Source organism: Bos grunniens, chromosome 14, assembly GCF_055505025.1.
Source record: "Bos grunniens cultivar Pamir isolate PY7600 chromosome 14, Bosgru_T2T1.0, whole genome shotgun sequence".
NCBI lineage: Eukaryota > Metazoa > Chordata > Mammalia > Artiodactyla > Bovidae > Bos > Bos grunniens.
Window position 1 is genome coordinate 80,484,933 of NC_141178.1, and position 25,985 is coordinate 80,510,917.

General features: G+C 54.0%; 1 protein-coding gene across 6 annotated transcripts in view; it reads right to left on the bottom strand.

Moving 5' to 3' along the window:
* AGO2 (argonaute RISC catalytic component 2) overlaps positions 1 to 20,951 on the bottom strand; it is an 83,105-nt gene extending 62,154 nt beyond the window's left edge. Inside the window, exon 1 of one of the 6 annotated variants that reach the window (XM_086337452.1) lies at positions 20,732 to 20,951. In XM_086337452.1, coding sequence (XP_086193578.1) covers positions 20,732 to 20,753 — 22 coding nt within the window. In that variant the 5' untranslated portion in view covers positions 20,754 to 20,951. Of the gene's footprint in view, positions 1 to 300; positions 854 to 14,391; positions 15,083 to 20,731 lie in introns of those variants that run through there. The other 5 variants (XM_086337453.1, XM_086337451.1, XM_086337450.1 and 2 more) reach the window with 5 other exon arrangements.
* Positions 20,952 to 25,985: the final 5,034 nt, after the last annotated feature.

Below are 25,985 nucleotides of genomic sequence, written 5' to 3' on the forward strand. Positions count from 1 at the left end.
TCTGTCCAAGAGAGCAGTGTGACCACAGCAGGGCCCCGGCCACAGGCCCACAGGACTGCGCCAGCAGGGCACCTGCCATTCCCGGCTCCCGCGGGGACTTGCTGTCTGGAGCTCTTTCCTGACCATGAGCCTGTACCCTTTACCCGCTGACTGCTCACCCATCTGCCTCCAAGATCGCAAGCTCCCTAAGAGCAGGAACCCTCTGCTCTGGTCCACTCTCTCTTGGGCATCCGGGACAGGCCAGAGCAGGTGCCCCCACCCGGAGCCCAGAGGGTGGCTGGGGGAGGGGGCAGTGCTGACCTCGGCCACTGAGAGCGAGGTTCCTGCCCTTGTCCCTGGGCCAGGCTTGTGACAAGGCGGCAGTGCGTCAGCATTAACTCTTCACCAGCAATTTTCATGCACTCGGAGCGGCTGCCCACTGGTCAGCAATCAATTACAACGCGTCCTCTATGTAGGTCGCAGCGTTCACGCCCATTTTCTCCTGGGGCAGGTCAGAAGCCATGAGCAGAAGCCTGCAACCACCACTGTGAGACGCAGCGAGGCAATGGGCCGCACGCCAGGACACCGGCCGGGCACCTCGGGCGGCTTCCTGAGGAGGGAGGGGAAACACACCATGCTTTTTTTAATGGAAAAGCATTTTTTCATTTTTGGGAAGCATATTTTTAAAATTTTTTTTAATTGTGGTAAAAGTCGCATAATTTGAAACATACTATTCTAACCATATCTAAGCGCACAGCAGCTGGCCGTGGTGCCCAGGACGTCCACATGGTGGTACAACTCTCACCCTCACGCGTCTCTGGAGTTTTCCATCTTCCCAAACCGAAACTCTGTCCCCATCAAACACTCACGTCCCATCTCCCCCAGCCAGCATCTACCAGTGTACTTTCTGACTCTATGAACTTGACTATTCTCGTTTAAGTGGAGTCGAACCGCATTTGTCTGCACCTACGAATATCCTTTACTTTTAAACACAGAGGTGATGAAGAGCAAGCAGACCGGTGGCAGGAAGGGGGAGGCTCTTTGTCCAGGCCCACAGAAACGCTTTAAACTCAGTCTGCATGCCAGCCGGGAACAGTAGCACTTCCAGACTGACGATCTCTCTCAGATGGACACCCAAACGCAACGTGTACTCAGGGCGTCGGAAAAACCATCAGCACCTGCTGGCAAACACAGGGGCTTTCATAACAGACAACTTTCATGAACACCTGCTCAGAAAGCACAAGCAGAATTCAGAGAACTAAGGACACCACTCACAGGAGCTGCCTATTTTCACAAAGAGCTCTGAGACCTGAGGGAGAGTCACGCTCCTTCACCAAGAACCAACGGATGACCCGTGTCCTTCCACGCCGGAGACGGTCACTCCTGCGGCCTCCCACCCACACCAGCTCCACGGAACAGGCCATCCAGCTCTGTCCCAGCCCCAGACCCCTGCTGCAGTCCCAGCTGGCCACACAGACAAGAACTCAGACTCCAAATCAGACTGACTTCTTGGGCAGTTTTATGAAAACATGCTTGTAAGTCGGAAACCACTTCATTAAAGTGGAACATCTCTCTACACGCTCAGGGATAAGACGGTTCGGGAGGCTGAGACCACGCAACGCGGGCTTCTCCTGACTCAGCAGTTCTCCCCGAGTGCTCCTGGGCACTCCTGGGGGGTCCCTAAGACCTTCTGAGGGGCTTCCTGGGGTTAAAGCTCTGTCCCTCAAATTCTGAGCTGTCATACGCCCTCTCTGCTGGCAGGGACAGCTGCAGCGCCCCACCTGGACTGTCACCGGTCCCCCAGCAGAGACGCTCCCGGTGAGAGGTGCAGGGAGGCGGTTAACCTGGCGATGTGCTGAAAGGAGCAGTAGGTGCCTCACCAAGTGCTGACTCAGGCCTTTTCACTCTGAGAGAGAAACAGGAAACGCTTGCTCCCTAAGAACAACAGGATCTCGAGGAAGAGTGACCACACCAGGGCGAGCTGTGGGCTGACCCCTTTCTCCTCAGAGACTGGAGCTGGGAGCTGGGCAGATGCTTTCTCAAAACTGGACCTGTCCCTCCAGGAAAACAGTTGCCAGTATTTGCTACAATAATAAAATTCAAACTTCAAAGTGAAAACTAGAATTGTGGAAAACATGTGCTGGCCACCGTGAGCGTAAAGCCCCCAAACACTTAGGGGTCTGTGGCGAGCGCAGCAGAGGTGTGATGTCCCTGAGCACGGCCCCTCCCTGTGTCTGGGGGCCGCGTGTTTGAGACCCGATGTCCTCCAGTGACAAGGCGGATGCCACATGGCCACCGGCTACAGACAGCTTCACCTGGCCCAGTTTTGGACCCTGCAGGACAACTAGCTTTTAAGAAACTACGACTTGTTGCATTCTGGCGTGGTGGCAAACCACCTGTGAAGACCACTAACACTCCTGCCTTCCAGCCACACATCAGTGTGAGGCCAGATTTTCTTCATATACTTCAACCAAACATCACATCCCAGCAGACACAAACCACAAACTAACTGCTGCTTTTATCAAGCTAAATCTAAAGGAGATTTACAAAAGCCTGAAACAATACTACTCCTCATTCTTTTTTTTAGTTTTAAACAATGCTTTCATAAAAATATATTAATACATATCGGATTTCTTCTCAGCACAATACATTAAATGTTGGTCATTACAGCCCATCAATTAAGGCCCTCAATTTTAATATCTTATACAGTAATGGTGGCTCTAACCCATGTAAACAAAGGGTCTTTTGGCTCTCCGGTAGGTTGAGAATATAAAGAGGTCCTGAAACAAAAAGGTTTCAGAACGGCCTGAGCAGATCATTCTATGGGTGTGGCTTGTCCCCCGGGTGGCTCCACCCTGCACTTCTCCAGGAATAAAGCCAAGGGCAGCACATGGCAGTGACACAGCGGAGACTCCGTGTAGACGGAGGCACTGCAGACAGGCCACGTGTGATCTGGCTCCCAGCAGAGGCGGAGAAGGGCAACACTGGAAACTGCATGGTCTGACCAGCGGGGGCGGCTGCACTCTCCCACCACCAGCACCGTCGACCAGAGACGGCTTCCCCACCGGTGCTGCGTCTTCCTGATGTGAGCGCTGAGCACTCCACAGCCCTTCTCTGGGAAATCACCCACCAAGACGGGAAATGGACACAGAAAGTGTCACCCGAGTAAACACAGAACCAACCACCAGTAAACAAAGAAGTACGCCGTCCACGCTTGTTCCAGAGGAACTGGAATGATACACGAGAGGCCTCAATGGTTAACCGACTTAGAAACGTCGTTGGATGAACCCTGCTAGCTTTCTCCCAGTGCCAACAGCCTGGGCCAGAGGGAAGGTGGGCACCGGTCTGTGTGGGCAGTGAACTCTCAGGATCCGGTAATAGAAATGCATGCAGTGTGCACACTTCCTGTCTTTTTTTTTTTTTTTGAGGTTTGGCAAATCATCACGTTACTTCCAAGTGTATCCAGTTATTTCAGTTTAAACAACTATTTATCAAGTGCTCAAGTCAAAGACCAGAGAAGGCGATGGCACCCCACTCCAGCACTCTTGTCTGGAAAATCCCATGGACGGAGGAGCCCGATAGACTGCAGTCCATGGGGTCGCTCAGAGTCGGACAGGACTGAGAGACTTCACTTTCACTTTTCACCTTCATGCATTGGAGAAGGAAATGGCAACCCACTCCAGTATTCTTGCCTGGAGAATCCCAGGGACAGGGGAGCCTGGTGGGCTGCTGTCTATGGGGTTGCACAGAGTCGGACATGACTGAAGCGACTTAGCAGCAGCAGCAGCAAGTCAAAGACAAACACCATCCACTTCAAAATATACAACATTTCACCAGGACAAGATCGGAGCAAACAGGTTCTCTTCACCACTTTCAGGGAGCAAACAGGTTCTCTTCACCACTTTCAGGGAGCAAACAGCATCCCCAACGGGCACCTAGATGGGAGGGTCACTGGCCGGAGTGCGCTCCTCACCAGGCTCGGGATCCCCATGGGTCACAAGACCACAGAAGAGAGGAGAAGGCCCCTTCGGACTCTCAGAAGGGCCACAGCCTGCCCTTCTGTTCCTCAGATCAACCCACACCCTCTCCCCCAACCTTCTGCACTAACATGCCCCACGGTGGAACCGGGTCTCAGCACAGTGGCCCGTTAAGATGACACATACCAAGGGTGGCGCCCGTCTTGCAGGCCAAGGGGAGCAGCAGCACCTGGGCCCCTGGGGCTCACCAGGCATAGTCCTCTTCGTTCTGATGTAAAAAGTGGGGGAAACAGGCGCTGAGATCCAGGAGCTGGGCTTTCATAAGGCCTCTCCCCCATCACCCCATCCTGGTCATCACCCTCCACCAAAGCACATGAAAATGACTGGTGAGCAGCAGGGGCAGTGCGAGGAAAAAAGAAACAGCCTGAGATGTCAGTAAAGGGTGGTTAACGGAGATTCCCTCTGGGGCAAACCAGGGCACCGCGGCCCAGAGTCAGAAATCCACGGTTTCAAAGAAAGCAAAACACAAGTCGGCATCCACTAATCCAAACAGCACGCCTCCACTCCCCACCCCCCAAACCAACCAACTGCTCTTTAATCAAAATACTGGAAAAGGCAGACCCACCTAAGCTAAGTCCATTTCCCCCTTTTACTGTGTAATGAAGTCTGCCCTACTACACGGAACGCCCTTACAGCCTCCTGCACATCCGCGTAATTACGGCGAAGCCAGGCGGCTGCCTTCCCGGGTGCTCGTCAACCCCGGGGCCCTCGCCACCTGTCAGGGCCCTCGGGGTCAAGGCCCTAGGCCTGCAGGGAGCTGCCCAGACCCGAATCCGGGGCCGGCGCCTCCCACCGTGTGCCCTGCCTGCACTTTTGTGCCTCTGTTCCCTCTCCTCTAGAACAGTGGGGGCGGCTAACAGGTCCCACTAGGGTCGAGTCCACACCCGAAAAGCACCCGAGTGCCCAGTACTCAGCTGGCAGGATGCCCACCGAGCTGCTGCAGCCAGCACTCACCTGGCTGACCTCCCGCACTGCACAGTCCATACCTGGCAGCTGAAGCCGCGTCACGGGTGCGATTCTCACAGCGCCTCCTCACACAGACCTGTGGCCACTCCCTGCAGGCCAGCACCATTCGCTCATTCATAGCTTTCAGCACAGTCCACCATTAACTGCTTCCTGAGTCCTGTGATCATGCTGTGAACAGCACTCTCAGTGGTAAGGATACAGGTATCGACTGGCCAAACACTGAAAACAAACCACTTTTAAAATCAACAAAAATGCAATAAAGTGGACGGTGACAGGCCACCACGCAGCACTCAGGTCCTGGCGGCCCAGGAGTGGCCAAGCAGGGCTCAGCCTCCACCAGCTACCTACCCGGGTCCCCAGGCCCCACAGCTGGCCTTCAGTGCTGCCCTGGGCCCCGGCGGGGGGCCGCCAAGCACACGGCCCACCTTGCACGACCCTGAAACAACCGTCTGAGCAGTGGCAGAAACACCATCCAAGAACCGAGACCAAGCAGCGGGGATCCGTCCACTAGTGCAGCGGCAGCCGGCGTGCCGGCACCAGGTACGAGGGCACCACGCGCCAGGCTAGAACAGTGCTTTCTGTGGAGCGCAGCACATTTTGGGGAGGTAAACACAGGTTGGGTGAAACTTTAACACGCTTAGAGTAGAAGCAGTCTTGCTTATTTAGAAAAAGGGGTGAGCTTCTTGCAAGGGTCGGTTTCCAGCTCCCCACACAGCTTGGTGACACGCCGAGACGCTCCCCTTCCGTGCACCACGGCCGCCGTCCACAAGGAGGTCTGCTTCAAATTAAAACACACTATTGAGTTGCAGCACTAACGGGTCTGCTTTGCTTCTCCTGGGCTTTGTTTAGAAATGGCTTTGACAATGTCCAAGCGAACAACTGGGGCCCAGGACGGGAAAGCCAGGCAGAGGCACAGGAGCACCTGCTCCCGGCCCCAGAGGGCGCTTCCTGAGACACGGGCTACACCACTCGTCCATACCGATTTGCAATCTCTAATCTCCAAATCGAAGCTCGCCCCCAGTGGACGAGTCTTTCTGGAACATAACGGACGATCCCATGGACTGATGGACGTGCGGCGATGTGGGGCTCACCAGGGCAGTGGGGGGGAGCTCTGGGGGTCTGCACTGGGTGGTCCGTGTCTTTGCACAGGCACCCCCGTGACCAAGCCCTGTCCAACTTATCCACCCCTGGGGTCCAGGTCAGAGAGGAGCCTCCCGCCCACCCCGTCACCTCCTCAGCCATACCCACCTCATGCAGCCCTCAGCAGCCCCAGGCAGCGTTGGCACAAGCGGATCTCTAAGTGTCACTTTCAAATTCCCCTAAGAAGGGCACGTTCCTCAAAGAAGCTGCAACATTTCTTCCACCCGCCAGCATCACCAGCCCACTCCAGTATTCCTGCCTGGGAAACCCCATGGACAGAGGAGCCTGGCGGGTGACACTCAATGGGATCACAAAGAATCAGACACGACTTAGCAACTAAACAAAAAATCATCGCAGTAATAAGAAGTAACATGCGTTGAGCACATCCCAGGCACCAGCAGGCACTTGTGCATGTTAACTCATTTTACCGTCACAATAAAACGGCTGTTAAATGTGATCTCTGTAACAATCGGGCACATTGAGCACACGTAAGGAAACAATTATATGACGTTGATAATTATGAGTAAGTATGCATAATCCACACTTGCTGGAACTAAATCTCTCTCTATATTACATACAAAATATAATACAGTATGTCGCAAATGTTCTGCTACATCATTCTACGTGAATACATAGTTATCACCCCCATTTTACAGGCACCAGAAGTAACGAGATGCTGCGAACTGGGACGCAGCTGCAGGGGCCCTGCTCGCTTCCTAGGGGGCTCCCCTGAGAAGAGGAGGGCCTGGGGGAGTGGAGCGGCTCTCAGCCTTGGGGTCCAGTGCCCACTAAGGGGGACTCACAGGGGTCCCGGAGCCCACCTGACACACAGGGTGTCTGTAATTAACCACAGAGGGTAGGCACGGCTAAGAGCCTGTACTTCGTTTCTGCTAAGCCGCCTGTCTCCAACACACACACCCATCCACCAGATAGACCCCAATGACCTGCTTCCCAACAACAGCACTGAGGATGCAGCCAGGAGACGTGGTCCTGCCCTCTGGCAGCTTCCAGTTGGCGAGAGACGGGACTCCCAGCCGTCCCTCGGCACTTCACTGGGGACGGTGAAGGAGAGGTGTGTGCTCCGAGTGCGTGTCAGGACGGTGAGGGGCCTGCAGCCACGGAGTGCCCGAGCTCCCCGACCCGCCAGACCGTTGCCAAGTCTCTGCAGAAGTGCTGGCACGGCGCCCTAGGGGAGACGGTGGTGAGGATGGTCCCACAGCCGGGGGGCACGCAGCCACAGGAACCAAGCTGCGGCTGCCCCTGGAGGCCGCCGCCCCACACGAGCGCCTGCCGTCATCTTTTAAACATCACTGTAAACACCCTCCAACAAATGTAAATGGCCCTCGGAAGCGCTCATGGTATTATGTGAAAAGGGAAAACGCAAAATTTTAAGTGTAGGCTGCCCCCAGCTATCTATGTATGTACAGGAAAAAACGTCTGGAAGCAAACACATTCACTACTTCTTCCAAGGGTCGTTACCCGTGCATTTTTTTTCTCTTTTTGTTTCAGTATCTTCTAAATTCTCTGAAATAAGCATGTATTCCTTTTATCATGAAAGATAAAATAATTAAAAAAAAAACAAAACAGAACCAAAAGGCAGCAGCGCCTGTGGTCACCTCCCAACAGTAAGAAAGCTCCGAGGCAGACCCGGGTGGGGCGGGGCGCGGGCCCTGCTGGGGGCGTGCTGCCGCTCCTGGCCTAGGAAGGCCGCCCCGGCCCTCGGGGTCCATGCGAGCCAGTGAGCGGGCAGCGTGCGGGCTCCTCACTGTTCCTGCAGCGCCTCCGCCTCCCTGGGGGACGGCCGGCCCTCCCGGCGGCCACCTGCGGCACCCAGTCACCACGCTGATGGTTCCGAGTGCAGCGCCTACAACAGTGGGGTCCCTGAGCCTGCCCAGTTCATTCCCTTTTCGGCCACACTGTGTGGCCTGTGGATCTTGTCCCCTGATCAGGGATTGAACCCACACCTTCAGCAGTGAAAGCCTGGAGTCTTAACCACTGGACCACCAGGAAAGCCCCTAAACGGAATCTCTCATTTACTAGAAGAGCGCAGAGAGAGAACTCAGGAGGAGGACTGACCGAGTGCCCCCGGCCAGACAGTGAGCGGCCACACGCAGACCGGCTCTCCAGGTAGCAGCTTGTCTCTCCCCGGGGGCGGGCAGCAATTCTGAAACTACTTTCCATGTCTGCTCAGCCTGAACAAATGAGCAAATACACTGGGGGCAATGAGACCTAGACTTCTCACTATCTGATGAAGACCCAACTATCTGATGAAGAAGCTGTAAATAAGGAAAGAGGACAGCTAGAGTAAACCCAGAGACACGAGACTGAAACCAGCAATGCCAGCGAGAATGCAGTTTGTGATGCACACACAGAGAAACAGCTATGTGTATGTACAGGCGTGTGAGTACATGTACATCCCATGTCCACTGAGAAGCGGGGCAGGAAAACCACAACAGAGGCTGGAGTGTCCTGCAGGTGCAGAAGGGAAGCCACCAGAAAACAGCGGGGGTGAGCTGAGAAGACACAGCGCAGCCTGAGAGAGCGCCCACGGGGAGGGCACAAAAGACGGGGCAGAGAGGGGCTCCAGCCTTCTCAAGTGCAGAGGCGTGAGGGGCCGGGACGGCAAACAAGGCCGGCCCCCGGCTGCCCAGGGGCTGGCCAGGAAGCGGGCAGTCATCTGACCCCAAGCCTGAGGAAGACCTTCAGGCGAGCTCGCAGCAGCGGACCGAAGCTAGTTTCCCCACTTTGGTAACGGCGCTCGCACGAACGCTACAAAAGGGTAACACCGGGGACGCTGGTGTGGGACTTCTGCATCTCTGGCTCCTTTCCTAAGTCTGACACTGCCTCTCAGTAAATGAATACCGACAAACGCACTGACACCAGGCTTCTGGTAACGAGGGAGGGGAGCCGGGCGGGGCTGATGCCAGGCTGAGCGCACAGCCAGGCGGAGTGCCGAGACACGGGCCTCCTGTGGTCTCTACTCCTCTGAATATTTGAATTCTTCCTTATTAAAAAGTCTTTTAAAACTTTTTCTCAAAATTATAATCCAATAAAAAAATACACAAAATTTTTTCTCAAAGCCTGCAGACTCAACTTAAATCTGCCCACCTCTACTGGTGCACCGCCTCACCGCCCAGCCAAGCCCCAAAGCAATCAGGCATCTTCCGGACCACCTGCCTCCTGACCCCCACGTGCTCCGCCGGCCACCCTCAGAGCCTCTCCAGCATGCCAGTCTTGGGCATCTTCAAGCCCCCTCCCCCCGTTTTCCACCAGCAGCCAGGGGCTCCCGGGAAACACACATGGCAGCTGTGCGTCTCTCACGCTTGCCCCCAACATTCTGGATGAAAACCTCTGTGCTCAGGGCAGCCTCTGCCCCGGCCCTGTCTCCTGCCACCACCCCTCCACAGGCCAGGCTGCCCATCACGTTCCCTCTGGAATGTGCCCTCCTCCCACCGTCCCCAGGGATCACTGGTGACTGGGTGATGCTCCCCTGTGTTCCTGACTCAGTGAGCTGGGGGTGGGGGTACGCAGGAGCGCCGCGGTTTGCACCCAGCACTGTTCCCTGGGCACCGGGCAAGACGCCCAGCACACAGCTGGCACTCAGTATGTACCCAGAAGGTGAGCACTTTTGACTCCAGCTCCAGGCTGGAGCTGGGTACTGGACCCTTACCTGCTCTGCCACCCTGTTACATTATGAAGCTTTACTGCGTTCATCTAGTTGTCCAGGTTCCAAACATCCTCTAAACTCTAGCACGAAGAAATGGATTTACCTTACAGCTATTAGGTAGATCTGGGCAAAATGCACCTAAATCTAATATTTTTTTCTACTTTGGTAATAAAATATGCCAGACGTGATATATTACACTACTAACTTCACTTTCTAAGAGGCTGTGATGACAATAATCGGTGTTGGTGAGGATGCAGAGAACCCGAAACCACTCCATGGAAACAGTGCGTCAGTTCCTCTCAAAGTCACAGAGTAAAACCCAGCAATTCCACTCCCGGTAGGCGCCCAGGAGAAATGAAGACATATGCCACACACCAACCCATAGGCGAACGTTCACAGCAGCAGTAGCCACGACAGCCAGGAGGCAGAAACCACCCAAACGCCCATCGATCACAGATAACGGGTAAACAAACTGTGATACAGCACGTAAGGGACCGGTCAGCCACGAAGCGCCGACACACAGACACACGAGCCCTGAAAACGCTCGGGGAAGAGCCGCAGAAGGTCACGTGCTTCATGACTCCACTTACGTGAAATATCCAGCGGAGGCAGATCCACAGGCAGTGAGGCCTGGTGGTCCCTGGGGCTGGAGGGAGTGGGGAACGGGAAGGAACCGCTTAATGGGCAGAGTTTCCTTTTGGGGTGACGGGAATGCTTTGGAACCAGACAGAGGCGATGCGTGCCTAACGCTGAATGCACCAGACGTCACTGAACGGTCCACTTTAAAACGGCTCATGTTCTGTGCGTCTCCTCTCAATCAAAAAAAGAGCCTATGACATCCTGAAAAACACGGCCTCTCTGAAACACTGATGATCTTTTTTCTCTGCCTTTGTTAACATTCAGACACACTTGGGGCAGACCACACAAGCAACAGAAAGAGCCGAGGACAAGGGCTGCAGGCCCGTCCCCAAGCTAAGGCTAGGGAAGACCTTCCTAGCTGTGCTGAGCGTGCAGAGCAGGGGACCAGGGGGCCTGGAGCGGGGAGGCCAAGCCAGCACCCTGCAGCACCAGTCTGAGAACCACCACCCCCACCCCAGAAAGCAACTCTGCAAAGTTCATCAACAGCCATCACTCTACAACACGGACTTAAAAATATCTTACTTCAGAAAAACACGCAAAAAAAAATAGAAACTTCTCTTCAAATAAGTGCTTGCTGAAACACCAGAAACCATCAGATAGCTCAGCGGGGTGTGCCTCGTCTCACAGGGATGTCAACCTGCAGGCCACCCGGGCGGGCACCACCCTTACCCACTGCTCCCGTGGTGGACGCTGATAAACCCATCTGGGCGCCCCCTCCTCCTGTGATAAGCCCAGACTGGGCTCAGCCCCTTTCTTGCCACGATGCTCCAGCATCCAGGACTACCACCATCTCAGGTGAGATACCTCCTGCTGAAATGAGACTCAAATCCCTTAAAAAGCCAAGCCAGTTCTTTCTTTTTCTTCTAAAGACAAAAGACAAAAAAAAAAGAAAATGTCACCCAGAGCTCCTGTAGCTTTACAACCAAATTTCTCACAATCTTTTCTATTTACTTCACAGCACTAGTTCTCGGAGAATTTTCACCCAGACATGCGCTTTTCCTTAACGCACCTCTAGAATCCCGTCACTGAGAGAAGGTGGCTCACCAGCCCTGCATCACAGGACCCCATACCTGGTGAAACCACAGCTCCACCCACATCCCACACCTGCCCAGCCCTGCCCAGCCCTGCCCTGGGCGTGAACAGGCCCTAACGCACTCCACCCTCACAGCAAGGGAGGCACTCAGCCCTGGTTTACACGTGAAGACACTGGGCTAAAACCAGGCGCGGGTGCCTCCTCAGGCTCCCACTCCACGTGCCCACAGAGCTTCTAACTGGGCGCCTTCCAGGCCTGTCTCCTGAGGGCACAGCTTTGGACAAGATCTAAGGAAGCCAGGAGGGAGGCAGTTACCTCGACTGCCTCGCCTCTACTGGCCAGGTCAGCGTGGCTCAGCGTCAGAGACCCTCACGACACTGGGAGCCGGCTTAATCACCAGAGGTGAGCGGAGAGGTTGGGGCATGGAGGGAAGACCACCCAGCACCTGCCTCTGAGAGGCTACACGTCTACCTTTGCGCGGATGTCCGCTTCCACTGTCTATTTAAGCAAATCAACTGGCAAGTGGCCCCCGTGACCCACTTCCCTCCACACAGCTCGACAGCATCCCTGCGAGGTCACCCTCCACTCCAGATGCAGAGCACCAGGGTGGGCTGCGGGCAGAGTTTTCAGAGCGTACACAAGTTTCAATTCAACAGGTTTAACTTTTGAACAATCAAGAGTTGACTGCAATAAGGATTTATTGAGTAAAAAGAAAGCAGACTACAGTAGACACCAGAAAGAGACAAAAGATAACCAAGACGTCCTGGGCAGCAAGCAAAGGGAGCTGACATCCGGACAAGACCCCCACCATAGCACTGGGTGCTATATAAAGATGCAAAGTGAAGGCCACAGATTTTTATCTCCCGGATTTCTTAGAATCGCCTTAAATTTAGCATATCTATAAAAGAAAACTGACCCCTGCTGCTCCTTCCTCCCTGGGGTCAGCACTGAGAGGCCAGCAGGTCAGCTGGGGGCGTGGTCTTCAGCCCTCGCCACGCCCCAGATACACACTGCCCTGCTCAGCACTGCCCTGCCACCAACAGGGAACCTGACCACGACCCCACCAGACACAGACGAAGACTCTTGCCACCAGGCTAGACCCCCTTCCTGCAACACAACCGCCAAATGCTCCCAGAGGGGCCCCAGAGCCTACAGAACAAAAGAGCCCTACGCTCAGCTCACTCTTAGGTACCCACAGCATCACCCCCCCAAACCTCTGACGTCACACCCAGTGCCCACCTACCGGGACCACCTCTCTTCTCCGCAGGCTGCCCTGCCTTCATTCATGCTGCTCACTTCTCTGCCTTAAGACAGAGCCAACCTGATCGGCCAGCCAGCCAGGGAAGCTTTTGTTGTGGAAACAGAGCATCAGCGTTGTACCAACTCTAATGAATTAATGGAACCTAACGATTAACAATCAACAGCAGGTAGTATTCACACTAAAAAGAAAGCACCAGAACCCAAAAAAAGTAGAACCTGCCTTTGGATCTGACCACTAACTTGCAGGAAATTCACACAGGACAAACACACTGAATTACACCAAGGAGACCCCATCAGCCAAGTCCAGTCGGCGAGTCAAGATACCACACACAAGCCAGTGTCTTCACCCCAGCAATAGTAAGCACTGGGGAAGAGGAAGGCGAAGACTAGAGACTGAGAGTGTGACTGTTTAGGGCCGGGGGTAGGGGAGTGAGGAACAACAGCTAACGCGTACTGCCTTTCTTTGGGGACAGGAGACAAAAACATCCTCAGATTGTGGTGATGGCTGCACAAGTCTGAATGTGCTAAATAAAACAGCCTGCGTTTTATACTGAGCTTCCCAGGCGGCGCAGTGGTGAAGAATCTGCCTACCAACGCAGGGGACATGGGTTCGATCCCTGGGTCGGGAAGATCCCCTGGAGGAGGACGTGGCAACCCACTCCAGTATTCTTGCTTGGGAAATCTCATGGACAGAGGAGCCTGGTGGGCTGCAGTCCTTGGGGTCACAAAGAGTCGGACGTGACTGAGCGACTAAGCAACAGAGGCACACGAGTTCCATGTCAATGAAGCTCTCCCCTGAAGCTGATACCAAAGAGACGCATCAGCCAGTCACATGTGGGCCTCACCTGGATCCCAGTTCAACCAACTGTGAACAGATCTGGACACTGAGCAGGTGGTGCGGGACACTGGCAACCAGGGGTTATGGGAGGGGGCGGGGGAGGCGAAGACAGACCCCCTTCTCTCACGGGAATCTTCTGGCCTGCTGGAAATGACCTGAGACACCTGGGGTCTGTATCGAGCCAAGAGGCAGGATGGGGACCAGGGCTCCTGGGGAGACAGGGCTGCCCCTGGGTGCGGGCGGGGTGGCACACAGGCTCCTCCCCAGACGTTCCAGCTGACCCCAGCTCAACATCCCCGTGCAAGCCCCTCAGGGCCACCTCCCTGACTCCACCAGCCCACAGCCATCACTGAAAAAACTCTGTCCAGCCGCTCTTGGGCTCCACGTCCCCCCAAAGGCTCCGAGCTCAGCCTGACTTTCGTCTCTCCCCTTCTTCTGGCCCAGGTTGCTCCAAGATGCCTTCTCAGTGCAGCTGCACTGGCCACCGTGCCACAGGGCCCCACGCAGCGCACCGGGCAGGGGCCCCAGACACACTTCACAACCACCGTTTTTGTGCATGACTTGCTTCGCGTCTCCATTCCCCCTCACATGAGCTCCTGCCATTCACCCGCAAAAGCCTGCGACGCCTCCAGCTCAAGGCTGAGTTGTAATTACCAGTCTTGGCCCTGAGATGCCCTCCAAGTCTAATGTGAGGTTCGTGGACTGAGCCACACGCGTTCACATTTAACAAGCCGCAACTTGTTGGGGCGGCTTGGGGAACGCAGAGGGAACCAAAGGTCCCAGCAATGTCCCCTGGTCCCGGCTGTGAGCAGAGCGACGTCCCCTGACTCACCAGCTCACCACCTGCAGACAGAGCCTGGAGCTCCCTCAGCGTCACCCCACAGGCCGTGCCCATCCACTGCCCAGTCCTGTCTGCAGAGGCTTCACTGCACAGCTGGGTCTGCTCCGAATGACTCTGCCAGGGACATGAGCTTCGAGCATCAGGGCTAACCTTCCACTTCCCCGGTACTGAGCCTCCAAAGCAGCTGTGGCCACCCGGCACCTGCGGCGTTTATCAGTGATGTGGCTCTTAGGGCTTGCGAAGTAAAGACCCAGAGGTCAGCCAGGAGGGTCACAGAGAGGAGCGGTCACTGGGCGGAACCAGAGTGGGAGAAGCCACTGTGTGCAGAGGAGACCCGAGGATAAAGTGACCGCGGCGTGGGGACCGCAATAACTAGGAGGCACCTCCCGCGTCCTCTCCCCAACCAGAACACCTCCACCGTCAGGCGCTTTCCCGGCACGAGGAGGAGACTGAGGTCCAGGGAAGCTGAGCACGCGCCCAGTCCTGGAGCCAGGACTCGAGTGAGGTCGGCCTGACCTGGACCCGTGCTCTGGGCTTGCGTCACAACGACACCTAGCTCCCAGAAGCTCCCAGCAGATGCACCGACGGCCTGGGTTTTGTCCAAAGTTGTGCTCTTCACCGCTCAGCGTCTTCCTTTGCTTTCTTTCCACTTCTTACTTGTACTTCTGTTGCTCCTTTGTTCCTACAAAAAGCAGATGATGCCACCACCTGCAAGGCCAGGAGGCCTCCATTTTCCCTGGCCCTGCTCGGCCGGCCGCGTGGACGGGCCCACGGCCCACGAGAGCAGCGGCGAGGGCCCTAAAAACACGGGCGCTGCTGAGTCAGGAGCATCAGCCAGACTCTGAGACTCAGAGGGAGGCGCCCCCCAGAGCCCCAGCCACAAAGCACCCTGGTCACGCCAAACACCCTGCCACCTTCTCGTCCTGCATAAGCTCAGTTAAAGCAAGGCTGAGCCAGGGGGCCTGAGAAGGGGCTTAGCAAGTTTCCAGTGCAGGGGCCTCCCCACCCCCAGTTCACACACAAAGGCCCCCACCCAGCCCTCGACCACATGAATGGCCGGCCGGGCTCAAGCTCCTCCATCGACATGAACGTGCCATTGTGAGAACCGACTCTCAGAGGCTGTACTGTTTTACTTTGAGTCAAAGCCGACAGAACATCTCAAATGACTCTGACCTATGAACCTCAGTATTTTGACCTTTTATGTGCAACTCTCTAAGAACTAGAGCTCAGAGCTGAAACACCGAGAAGTAACTTGAAAAACCCCCAAAACAATGCCCCTTGGGAGACTGCCTGGGAGGCAGGAGGCTCCGAGAGACAAGAAGGATTCAGATACAATGAGACAGAGTCGGGTAGAAAGTACCTGGATTCCTAAGGTGGCTGGTTTTAACCCGGCCACAGTTCTGTTTGTTTGTTGCTATGGGTTCTTAAAGATGGATACATAACAATTTTCACTGCGAATTCACTGGAGTCCCCAGTAACAACCTATAGAAGCCTCCTTCTGCCCCAATTCTAAGCTGCAGTCTCAGCAATATGAACCACAACTACAGTTAATGAAAGGCGAGGTTGTCATTCAATCAGACCTTTAAGCTTTACCAAGCAGGGAACCACAGGTAAACTTAACTGCTTATGGTCCGTCATAAAGGCCCCTTTAGCACACCCACACTCTCACCTAGACACACACCCAAAGCCCCACCCACCCGGCCGGCAATCCCACTCTCTGGAGGCTGACCTCCAAGGTGTGTTTCAGTCGTGGGCTCCTCCCCAGGGCTGATCCCCAGTGAAGGTGCTCCGTGGGGGCTGCTCCAGGCTCACCTCAACGTCCTCTCCCGCCCCGACCCCCAGCACCAATGGGTCTCCAGCTCCTTCTAAAAAACAAGCAGCTGGGACATCTGCAAAATGTAATTTCCTGGGTCTTCAGGGGCTTCCCTGTGGCTCAGCTAGTAAAGAATCCGCCTGCAATATGGGAGACCTGGGTTCAATCCCAGGGTTGGGAAGATCCCCTGGAGAAAGGAAAGGCTTTCCACTCCAGGATTCTGGCCTAGAGAATTCCATGGATTGCATAGTCCATGGGGTCACAAAGAGCCTGACACGATGAGAGACTTTCACTTTCACTTTCAGGGGCAGAGGTGGAGAAAAGCCTTCGGGTGGGCGCTGGGCTGCACCCCCCTCCCCAGGGCGCCAGGTCCCACTCACCGAGCCCAGGCTGTGGGCCAGTCCATGAACTCGTGTCCACCTGAGCCCAAGACCCCGTCCTCCACCTCCAGCACTGCCTCAGCCGCCCAGAACCTCAATCTCGACGCGAGCAAACTCGCCGTGTGGTTCTCCCCACACAGCCGGCTGGTCCTTCCCTCCTCCTGGGGATGAGGAGGAGCGAAGCTGCAGCACAGGCAGCGCTTCCCCTCTTCACCCCACGGCCCTTCTGCGGAAACAGCCCCGCGTAAAAAGTGGGCTCTACCACAATGAATGCTGAAGATGCCAAGTGGCCGGCCCCAAAATGTCGCTGAAGATAAGTGTGTCTGAATTAAAGTCACAAGCGGCTGGGTCTCATCAGCCTTCCCCAAGGAAGCCCAGGAACCTTGAACAGCTGGCTTCTTTCTAGAAACAATTAAAGGAAACGGGGAAAAGATACACACCCTCTGAAGAAGAGATCTTACAAGTCATCCTCTGAAGAAGAGATCTTACAAGTCAGTGGGGTGGAGGGTAGCGGGAGACTCTAAAGATCCTCAAAGGCGTAAAACCAAATTCATGTGTGAACTTTTAATAAAATTCAGGATCCAAAACAACCAGGAAGTAAACACACTTCTGAGATAATGAGAGAAATTGATTATGGACTGTTAAGTGTGGCAATAGTATTGAGTTTTAAATGCCCCCATCCTTCAGACACGGTACTTAAGCATTCAGAGTGAAACCACAGGGCTGGAATCCACTTTAGACTATCTCCACAGAGAAAAGGGGGGAAAGGGAAGATGTGAGGCAAATGTGGAAAATCTTGATATTTGCTGAGGCTGGTGATGGATAAATGGGAGCATATGATACCAGTCACTCTACTTCTGTGTACTTAGATTATTTCACAATAGATACTGTTTTAAAAGTCAAGCGATACATTTTGAGTGTTCATGATAGCAATTCACAAAACAAAAATATATTTTATCAGACTGGGACTCTGCCGTAGTGTTGCGTAACAGATTATAAAGAATAAACCCTCCTGGCATTTTAAAAACTCTGACACAAACTTGAAGTTACAGGAAATAATATTCTTCTGAACTGCATAAGTTTTAGGAGCTGAACCTTTCACATTTTTTTTTTCCTTTCACACTTAACTTTAAATCCTTCTTCAAGGTTTAACAGAGCCATCAAGGGAAACTGGACGGCTAGCCAGCCATGCCCTGCAGCAGCTCCCCAGGGCGAAGCGCCGTCTGCTATTCGGCAAAGGTGCAGGGTTACTGGGAGACTGGCCCAGATCTTCTCTGAGATGACTGGGGTTGGGGGAGAGAAGCAGCAGGGTGCAGGAGGAGTGAAATGACTCTAGAAACCACCGTGAGAGTCCCTCATTCTTAAAGTCACAATCCTGTTCAGACAACTTTGCAACAAGACTTCCATGTGGCAGAAGTTACTCTGTAGCAGGTCTGTGAGGAATGTAACCCACAGAAGTCTGAGCACAGTGAAAAAACGGACCAACTAGCCCCCTTCAGGAGGCAATACTGAGATTCCTTTTAAGGTCGCTAAGCGGTTTGGGGGGGAAAAAAATTGTTCATCTATGAAAGTTCAGGGTCACTGGAGAATCCACCCATCCTAAACCACTAACTCTTTTGAATAATTAAAAAAATAAACAAAAACAAAAAACTAATAGTAACTACCTAACTTTAGAGTCCAGATACCAATTCACATACATAATAGCATTTCCTAACAGACATAACACAGTCCATAACAAGACTCTATTTTTTAAGTTAATTTACTTAGTCACTTAATAAGGGTATTAAAATGGGAAGTAGCAAAACTATTTGTAATTTTTTCTACAATCCAGTTCAAATGTCTTTTTATTATTCTAAATTAGGAAATACATTAAAAAGAGTTTCACCGAAGAGACTCTATTCCAAATATCCTTCTTAAATAAAATTAAAAGCCTGAGTGTGTAGAATAAAACTGAACTGCATCACAGCCTTATAATTACGGCACGCTTGTAGAGCCTGAAATTTGGGTTCATTCCCATCCTGCCGTTCACTGGCTAAGAACTATCCTATAGACTCATTTATTTTTTTCAACCAAAGCTGTCTGATTTCAGAGCAGGTTTATCTGCGAACAGTGAATGAGAGGCCCCCTCCCCACCAGGCCACGATGCACAGGCCCACATCAGAGCAAGAGTCTTTCAAGAGCCATGGAGAACCCGGAACGAGCCTAGAGATGCAGAGAACTAAAGCTTTTTGGAAAATAAAATAGACAAGAAAATATCCCAGTGCAGAGCACACAGCACTGGCGAGCGGTTCTTCCTGAAGCTCATGTTTCAATTATACTCTAACACCCGAGCACTGGGTCCAGTCTACATGTAACAGGTGTTTCTTCTTGGGGGATCAAGGTCAAAAAAACCCAGAGCCACTTCTCTAAAGGGAGTGTATGGAGAGTCTGCTTGGAATCACACACATCGTCCTCCTGCTCGCTGGCTGGCTGACCTTTGAAAGCCTCATCGCCTCTCTGTGCCTCTGCTGTCCATCTTCAAAATGACCACCAGCAACTTAGCAAGCTGTCCAGTGGATCAGTTAACGTCAGACACAACACAAAAGGTTGACCTTCCCCAAGGTTCTTCACTTTTTCTGGGCCTCCAACTTTTGCATTGAAAATCTGAAAAAATGTTCAGTGTAGTGGCTAAGACTTGCTGGGTTCCTTCAGAGGGATGGGCGGGGAGATTCGCACTCACCCAGGTGTGGGGGCTACCCTGCCACATCATGGATGGGTGCTGCCCACCCAGGGTTCTAAGAAGCCAAGTCTGTCTGCCCCCAGGACTGTGACTGGAGCCCTGGGCCTTTCCCCACCAGGGCTGAGTCACCTTCCAGATTACAGTTAAAACCATTACAGTTAAAACCATTCTTCTATCAAATTGCTGAGAGCAATTTAAAAGTTGCTCTGGCTCAGCCTTGGAGAAGCTTTCTAACTAAGTGACATCAGAAAACAGGACAGTGAGTATTCACAAGGCACAGGACTGTTTGTGAATAGAAAGTGTTAAGGGATCCAAATGGATCAGAAGAGTCTGAAGGGGTCCCGCCAAAGCCCCAGCAGCAGGAGGCTTGGGAGGGCCAGGACCCCCAAAAGGCAGGACCGAGCCGGCAGGGCCTGCAGCCCGCTGGAGCCTGGTGGACAAAGGGGACAGGATATGCCCTGTCCAAGTGGCAGGGCCAGCGGGAAATTTAGAAGCCACGTGCCTGGCGGGAGAAGGGAAAAAGCTTAACAACATTTGACCATTTTCTTGGCTCAGCAAAGTTAATCGCCCTTCTACTCTGCATCCCCCCAAAAAAGTTCTTAAAAAAATGTGTTACTGCTCTAAGTTTTTCAGAACTTTTCTAAAGAAAGGGAGGCCGGCTAGTGAGAAAATACGCTAAGGAAATCAGCACATCTCCTCACCTTCCTCTAGTTAATTGTAAAAGGCAATTAACACTTGAATAAGGAGCCTGTGTGTCTGGAATGAAAATGAGACGCGCGCAGGTTTAGGGTTTTAGGGCGCCTTCCTATCTCTCTCTGTCCGCGGTCCTAACTACCAGCAAGAAGTGGCCAAAATTCAGCATTTCCAGACTTTCCTTCGGAGAAGGGGCCGCAGAAGTGCTGGCAAAAAGAAAAACGAAACTGAGAGCGCTCCAGGCTCGCCGCGGCTCGGTCTGCGCCCAGCGGCCGCGCTCCTCCCCGCGCCGCCCGCACCCCGAGTTCGGCGCCCCTGGCCGGGGCCTCTCCGCCCCCGGGCGCTTGGAGCGCGGCCCCGGCCTCGGCCCCGCCGGCCCCGCGCGGTGCAGGGGCCCGGGCGCCGGGCGCAGGAAGCCGGGCAGGCGGGCGCCCGGGCCTCGGGCCTACACGCGGGCCGCCCGGCCCAGTCCGCGCTCCGGCCCGGTCCCAGCCCGCCGGGCCGCGGCGGAGACGAGGCGCGGGAAGGGCCCAGGCCGCGCGGGGCGCCCCGACGACTCGGGCCCGAGGAGGAGGCCGGGGCCGCGCGTCCGCCCTGGGGCCGAGGGGACGGCCGGCAGCCCCCCGCGACCCCCGATCCCCCGGCCCGCGGTCCCCCGCCCGCCCGCGCCGCGCCGCGCTCGCGCCCGGCCCGCCAACCGCCGCGGGGAGGAGCGCGCGGACTCACCGGGGCCGGCTCCCGAGTACATGGTGGCGCCGCCGAGGGGCTCCGGGGCCGAGGGGCGGCCGCGCGCGCGCCACGGGCCCCGACGCCGCGAGCCGCGAGGGAGCCGCCGGCCGCACGATCCGCCCCGGCGCGGCCGCCAAACAGGTTTACCCGACGCGGCCGGGGCGGCGGGCGGAGGGGGCGGCGGGCGGAGGCGGCGGCGGCGGCGGCGGGCGGGCGGGCGGGGGAGGGGGAGGGGAGGGGAGGGGAGGGGAGGGGAGGGGAGGGGAGGGGATGGGGAGGGGAGGGGCGAGGGAGCGGCCGGGGGCGGGGCGGGAGAGGAGGAGGTGCGGGAGGGGCGGGGCCCGCGCGGCGGGGGCGGGGCACGGGAGCGGGAGGGCGGGGCCCGCGCGGCAGCCGAGGCGGGCGGCGGGCGCGGCGGGCGCGGCGGCCTGGGCGGACGCCGGCGAGGGTGGCGCGAGGTCCCGCAGCAGGGGCGCACGCGGGGCCGGGGGGGTGCCCTGCAGCCACTCAGAAGCGCGACGTCTTCTCCGACTGGGCGGAGCGGGCGGCGCGGCGCTGCCCCCCCCACCCCCGCTGCCGAGACCGGGAAGAAAGAAAAGAAAACACAGCCCTCCCCTCCCCGGCGCGCGCGAGCCGACCCTTCCCGGTTCCGAGCCCCAGCCGCGCCGGGCGAGCTGGGGCCCCGTGTGGACGCGGTGCCGCCCGCACCCCTGCGCCCTGGCATCGCAGCTGGGCTCTTTTATGCAATAAAGGAAATGTGAATGTCGCGAAGGTTCCTCCGGACCCGGAGCTTGAACTTGAACGCGCCCGGGTCCTAGCACACTACCACACCGCCACCTCCCGGCGAAGAACCTACCTAGAGAATTCCTGTAAAGAGCTTCAGGTTTTGGTCAATTTTAGCCGCTATCAGTGATCAGATCAAACTGTAACTCCTCATTCCAGCCCTCGGGGCCTCCCCTGTTCCTTTACTTGGGACCCTATATCGGACCCCCTCGTGCTCCCCCGTACATCTCTGTGTTCGCCCCCCTCGTGCAGAAATGTTCTCCCTCCAGCCAAACCCCTGCATCCAGTTTCTGCTTTTCGGAGCCATTTCCAGGCAGGCCAGCCATAGGTCAACACCTTTCTCCCCTGCTTGATGAGGGATTAGAAACCGGAAGGTGAAATACAATCCGAAATTGCTTGTCATCGTTTTAACATACTTGCCTGCTCCTTTCTTCCTCGGGTAAGCAAGTATTATCTGACACCCAGTGCCTGTGACCGTGTGTTCCGCTGGCCTAGGATGGTACAAAGATGAACAGGAGTTGTGCCTGCAAGCATCCAATAGGTTTGTTTCTCTCTCTGCAATGCTCAAGGACATTCTTAAATAAATGCAAGAGAATCCACCTGTCCTCCAGAAAGAAACTTAAAAGGGCTTCCATTTTCACCAAATAATTGATATGAATGAAGGGGTCCCATGGCATCAGCCTCAGAGGTGTCCATTCTTCCCTGTCTAATCCTCTGTCCACCACCCGCATCCTCATAGGGACCCAGACCACCTCTCCACCTGACCGTCATGCTGTGGAAACACAAATCCACGGTGACCCTAGGCAGCTACTCGCTCAGCTGAATGTGTGTTTAGGAGCCCAGGTAGCCTGGGTAAGAAGGCACGCCAGGGTGGGACTGGGTACCACCCAGATGTGCCATCAGCCTTAAAACAGGTGATGTTTGCTCACCGGGTGGAATCTAGCGATGGAAATGAACACCCTTCATCGAAGTAGGACAAAGTGGATGAATCTCTCCAAGGTTGAGTGAAAGAAGCCAGAAAAGATACTGCATGAGTCCATTTATGAAAGTTCTAAAACTAGGCAAATCGAACTACATCGTTCAGGGAAGCATCATTGAGCAGCAAAATGCTGAAGTAAGGAAAAGGTGGTTACCTAAGCGTTAGAACGGGGGTCCTTCTAGGGGTAGGGGTGCTGAGACCACCAGAGGCCTGGGGCTGTGGGCTGAAGCCGCCCTGCCCCTGACAGCACTGCTCATTATGCAAGTCTCTTAAGCTGCCCATTTATTTGTATATACTTTTCTGTACCTTTGCTATATTTCACTGCTGCTGCTGCTAAGTCTCTTCAGTCATGTCCAACTCTGTGTGACCTCATAGACAGCAGCCCATCAGGCTCCCCCGTCCCTGGGATTCTCCAGGCAAGAATACTGGAGTGGGTTGCCATTTCCTTCTCCAATGCATGAAAGTGAAAAGTGAAAGTGAAGTCTCTCAGTCGTTTCCGACTCTTAGCGACCCCATGGACTGCAGCCTACCAGGCTCCTCCGTCCATGGGGTTTGCCAGGCAAGAGTACTGGAGTGGGGTGCCATTGCCTTCTCCACTATAAAGACATTTAAAAATCATAATCATAAATGTTGTCACTCTAGTTAGGAACCCTTCACGCCTAGTACTGCTCGGTTCCGCCCGGCTCCCTCGAGTTCCCACCGCACTATTTTCAGCTTCCTAGGCCTCGCCACTCTGCTACAATTGCGGCCTCCCTTCCTTTGAGCTCTGCCTTCCGCTTCTTTGATGGCTTGTGTTCGGTAACTTTGTTGCAAGGGCTCCTCTGAAAGTCCAGTCAGACCAGGTCTCCTGAGCCCTTCTCCGCAGAGAGTGCGCAAGTCTGCCCACCACTCCCACTCCCCCTCGAGGGGACCCCCTCGCCCACCTCTCTGGGTGGCAGGCATCCGGCTGCTTTCTCTCTCCTTGTGTCCCACTAGTTCCAGGCCTACCTCGTGAAGCCACGTCCCTCTCCTATCTCCTCCTCCCAGCTCTTTCTCCTGTGTCCCCAGTACGCCAGTATTCACCATCCACGGGAAAAAAAAATCCAGGCCCCTCTGCCTTCTGCCTCTCCCCTGAGGAGTGAGTTTACTTAACCCACTTAGTCCAGTCCACTCAGCTGTGTGTGAAACGCTTCTAGGCCCATCTCTGTTCCTCCAGGTCTTCATCCAACATTTGGGTGTTGACCACACAGGGTGGATTCGCGGGTCTTCTGGGGCCCAGTCTTTCTCCCTGATGTAATTCACTGCTCCCTACATACTTGAATCCTATATGGATCCCTCTGCCTGGCTAGACCTGCAGGGCTGTAGTCACAGCCAGGGATCCCCCAGGTCTGCATGTGGGAGTCACTGGATCTGGAGCAGTAACCCCGCAGGGAAGCAAAAGACACTCAGTAAACACCAGGCTTGCTGCTGTGGTCATCAGGCCCATAGGCGCTCAATGCAGGGTTCCTTTGTCTCTTCAAGACTAAAGCGTGGGCACTGAAATAAAACAGTTTCCAAAAACATGTTCTGCTGTGATAAATGAGGGGTTAGGAGGTTACATAAACTGGGAAGCACTGAGTTAAGCAACACTGACTAGGCGCACTGGCTGCGGCCCTTCTCAGAGCGTTGAATGCAGTGTTGAGTTTTGATTCTAGGGATTTCCCTGAATCCTATCATTTCAGGAATAAGTGAAACACATTTGTTTCATTTGGGGGGAAAATGAACAAATGAAACATTTCAGGAACAAATGAAACACATTTTTTCATTTCAGGAAAAATGTGCTTACACTCCTAAGCAATTTCATCACACTAACCCGACATTAAACGGAAACCAGTTAGTGTGAATACATAAATCACTTTTGTCATTTATGCACTCAACAGAGGCTAAGTCAAGAATCCTGAATACACAAACGAGCAGGGCCACCTCCTTGCAGCACCCACTGCCAGCTGTCTTCCCCTGGAACTCGGAAGTCTGGGCTTCCTAATCTATGACCTAATCTGTGTCCAGGAGACACAACTTTACTGCGGAGCGTGTCTGCTCCTCCACATAATGAGGAAAGAGCAGCCAGGATGCCACTGACACGAAAAAACTCACTCAAAGTAAGAGGAAGGATTTAAATGTAAACATAAAGCTATAAAACTTTAAAAATAATGGAGAGATAAAATCTTTGGGCTCTATGGCTAGCCAAACAGTTCTTAGGGACAATCCATAAAAACAACTGTGGATACCCTAGACTTCATCAAAATTAAAGCTCTATGAAAGCCTCTGTTAAAAGCATAAAAAGAGAAGCTATAGAGTAGGAGGAAATACTTGCACAGCGCACATCTGACAAAGGGTAGGATCTAGAAATAGAAAGAACTCTCAAAATTCCACTGTAGAGGAGCAAACAATCCACGTGGAACGTGGGCGATAGAAACGGAGAGATGCTCACGACAGAGGCGATGCCCGTGCATACAGTCACCCGAAAAGAGGCTCAACATCACTGACCACTAGAAAAATTGGAATTCAAACCACAATAAGGGAACAGCATGCACCTATCAGAATGGCCGGAATTAAAAAACAGTGACGGCGACAAAGCTAAGGAGAACCTGGAGAAACTGGATCAGTCCTGCTTTGCTGGTGGGAACGTCCAATGGTAGGGTCTTCAGGGAAAGTAGTCTGGCAGTTTCTCAAAAATTAAACATACGGCTACCACATGACCCAGCAAGTCAAACTCCTGGGCATTTCTCCCGGAGACGTGACCACTCGTGTTTACAACATAAACCTGTAATATGAAGATTTATAGCAGCTTTATTTGTATAACCTAAAACTGGGAACAACCCAGATGTCCTTCAGCGGATGAATGGCTAAACTAACTGTGGTTGGTCCACACCATGGAACACTCTTGCGCAGTAAAAAGGAGCAAATGATGCACAACCATTTGGAGGACTCTCGAGAATTATGTAGAGGGAGAAAAAGCCAATCCCAAAAGCTTACATGTTGTATGATTGCTTTTATATGCCACTCCTGAAATGACAGAATAACAGAAATGAAGAACAGATTAGTGGTTGCTAGGAGCTGAAAAGGGACGGGTGGTAGGGAAGATGGTGGGTTATGAAACGGTGCCATGAAGAACCCTTCTGGTGGTCGAAAAGTTCTGCATCTTGACTTTGTCAAGGTTAATATGCTGGCTGTGATATTGTACAGTAGTTTTGCAAGCTATTATCCTTGGGGAGATGGATAAAGGGTACCTGGGATCTCTCCATTTTATTTCTTACTTAGCTGCACGTGAATCTACAATAATCTCAAAGCAAAAAGGTTAATAATACAAACACTCTTGTGTGCTAGAAGCCCACCCCTGCAAACACACACAGATACCGTAGGACAGAATTAGATTAATGCCAGTGCATCTTGCAAGAAACGTCTCTTTCCTGCCTGGAGAAGTCAGGTCCCAGACTTAAACCTCTAAAAAAACAGTTTCTAAGATGTTTG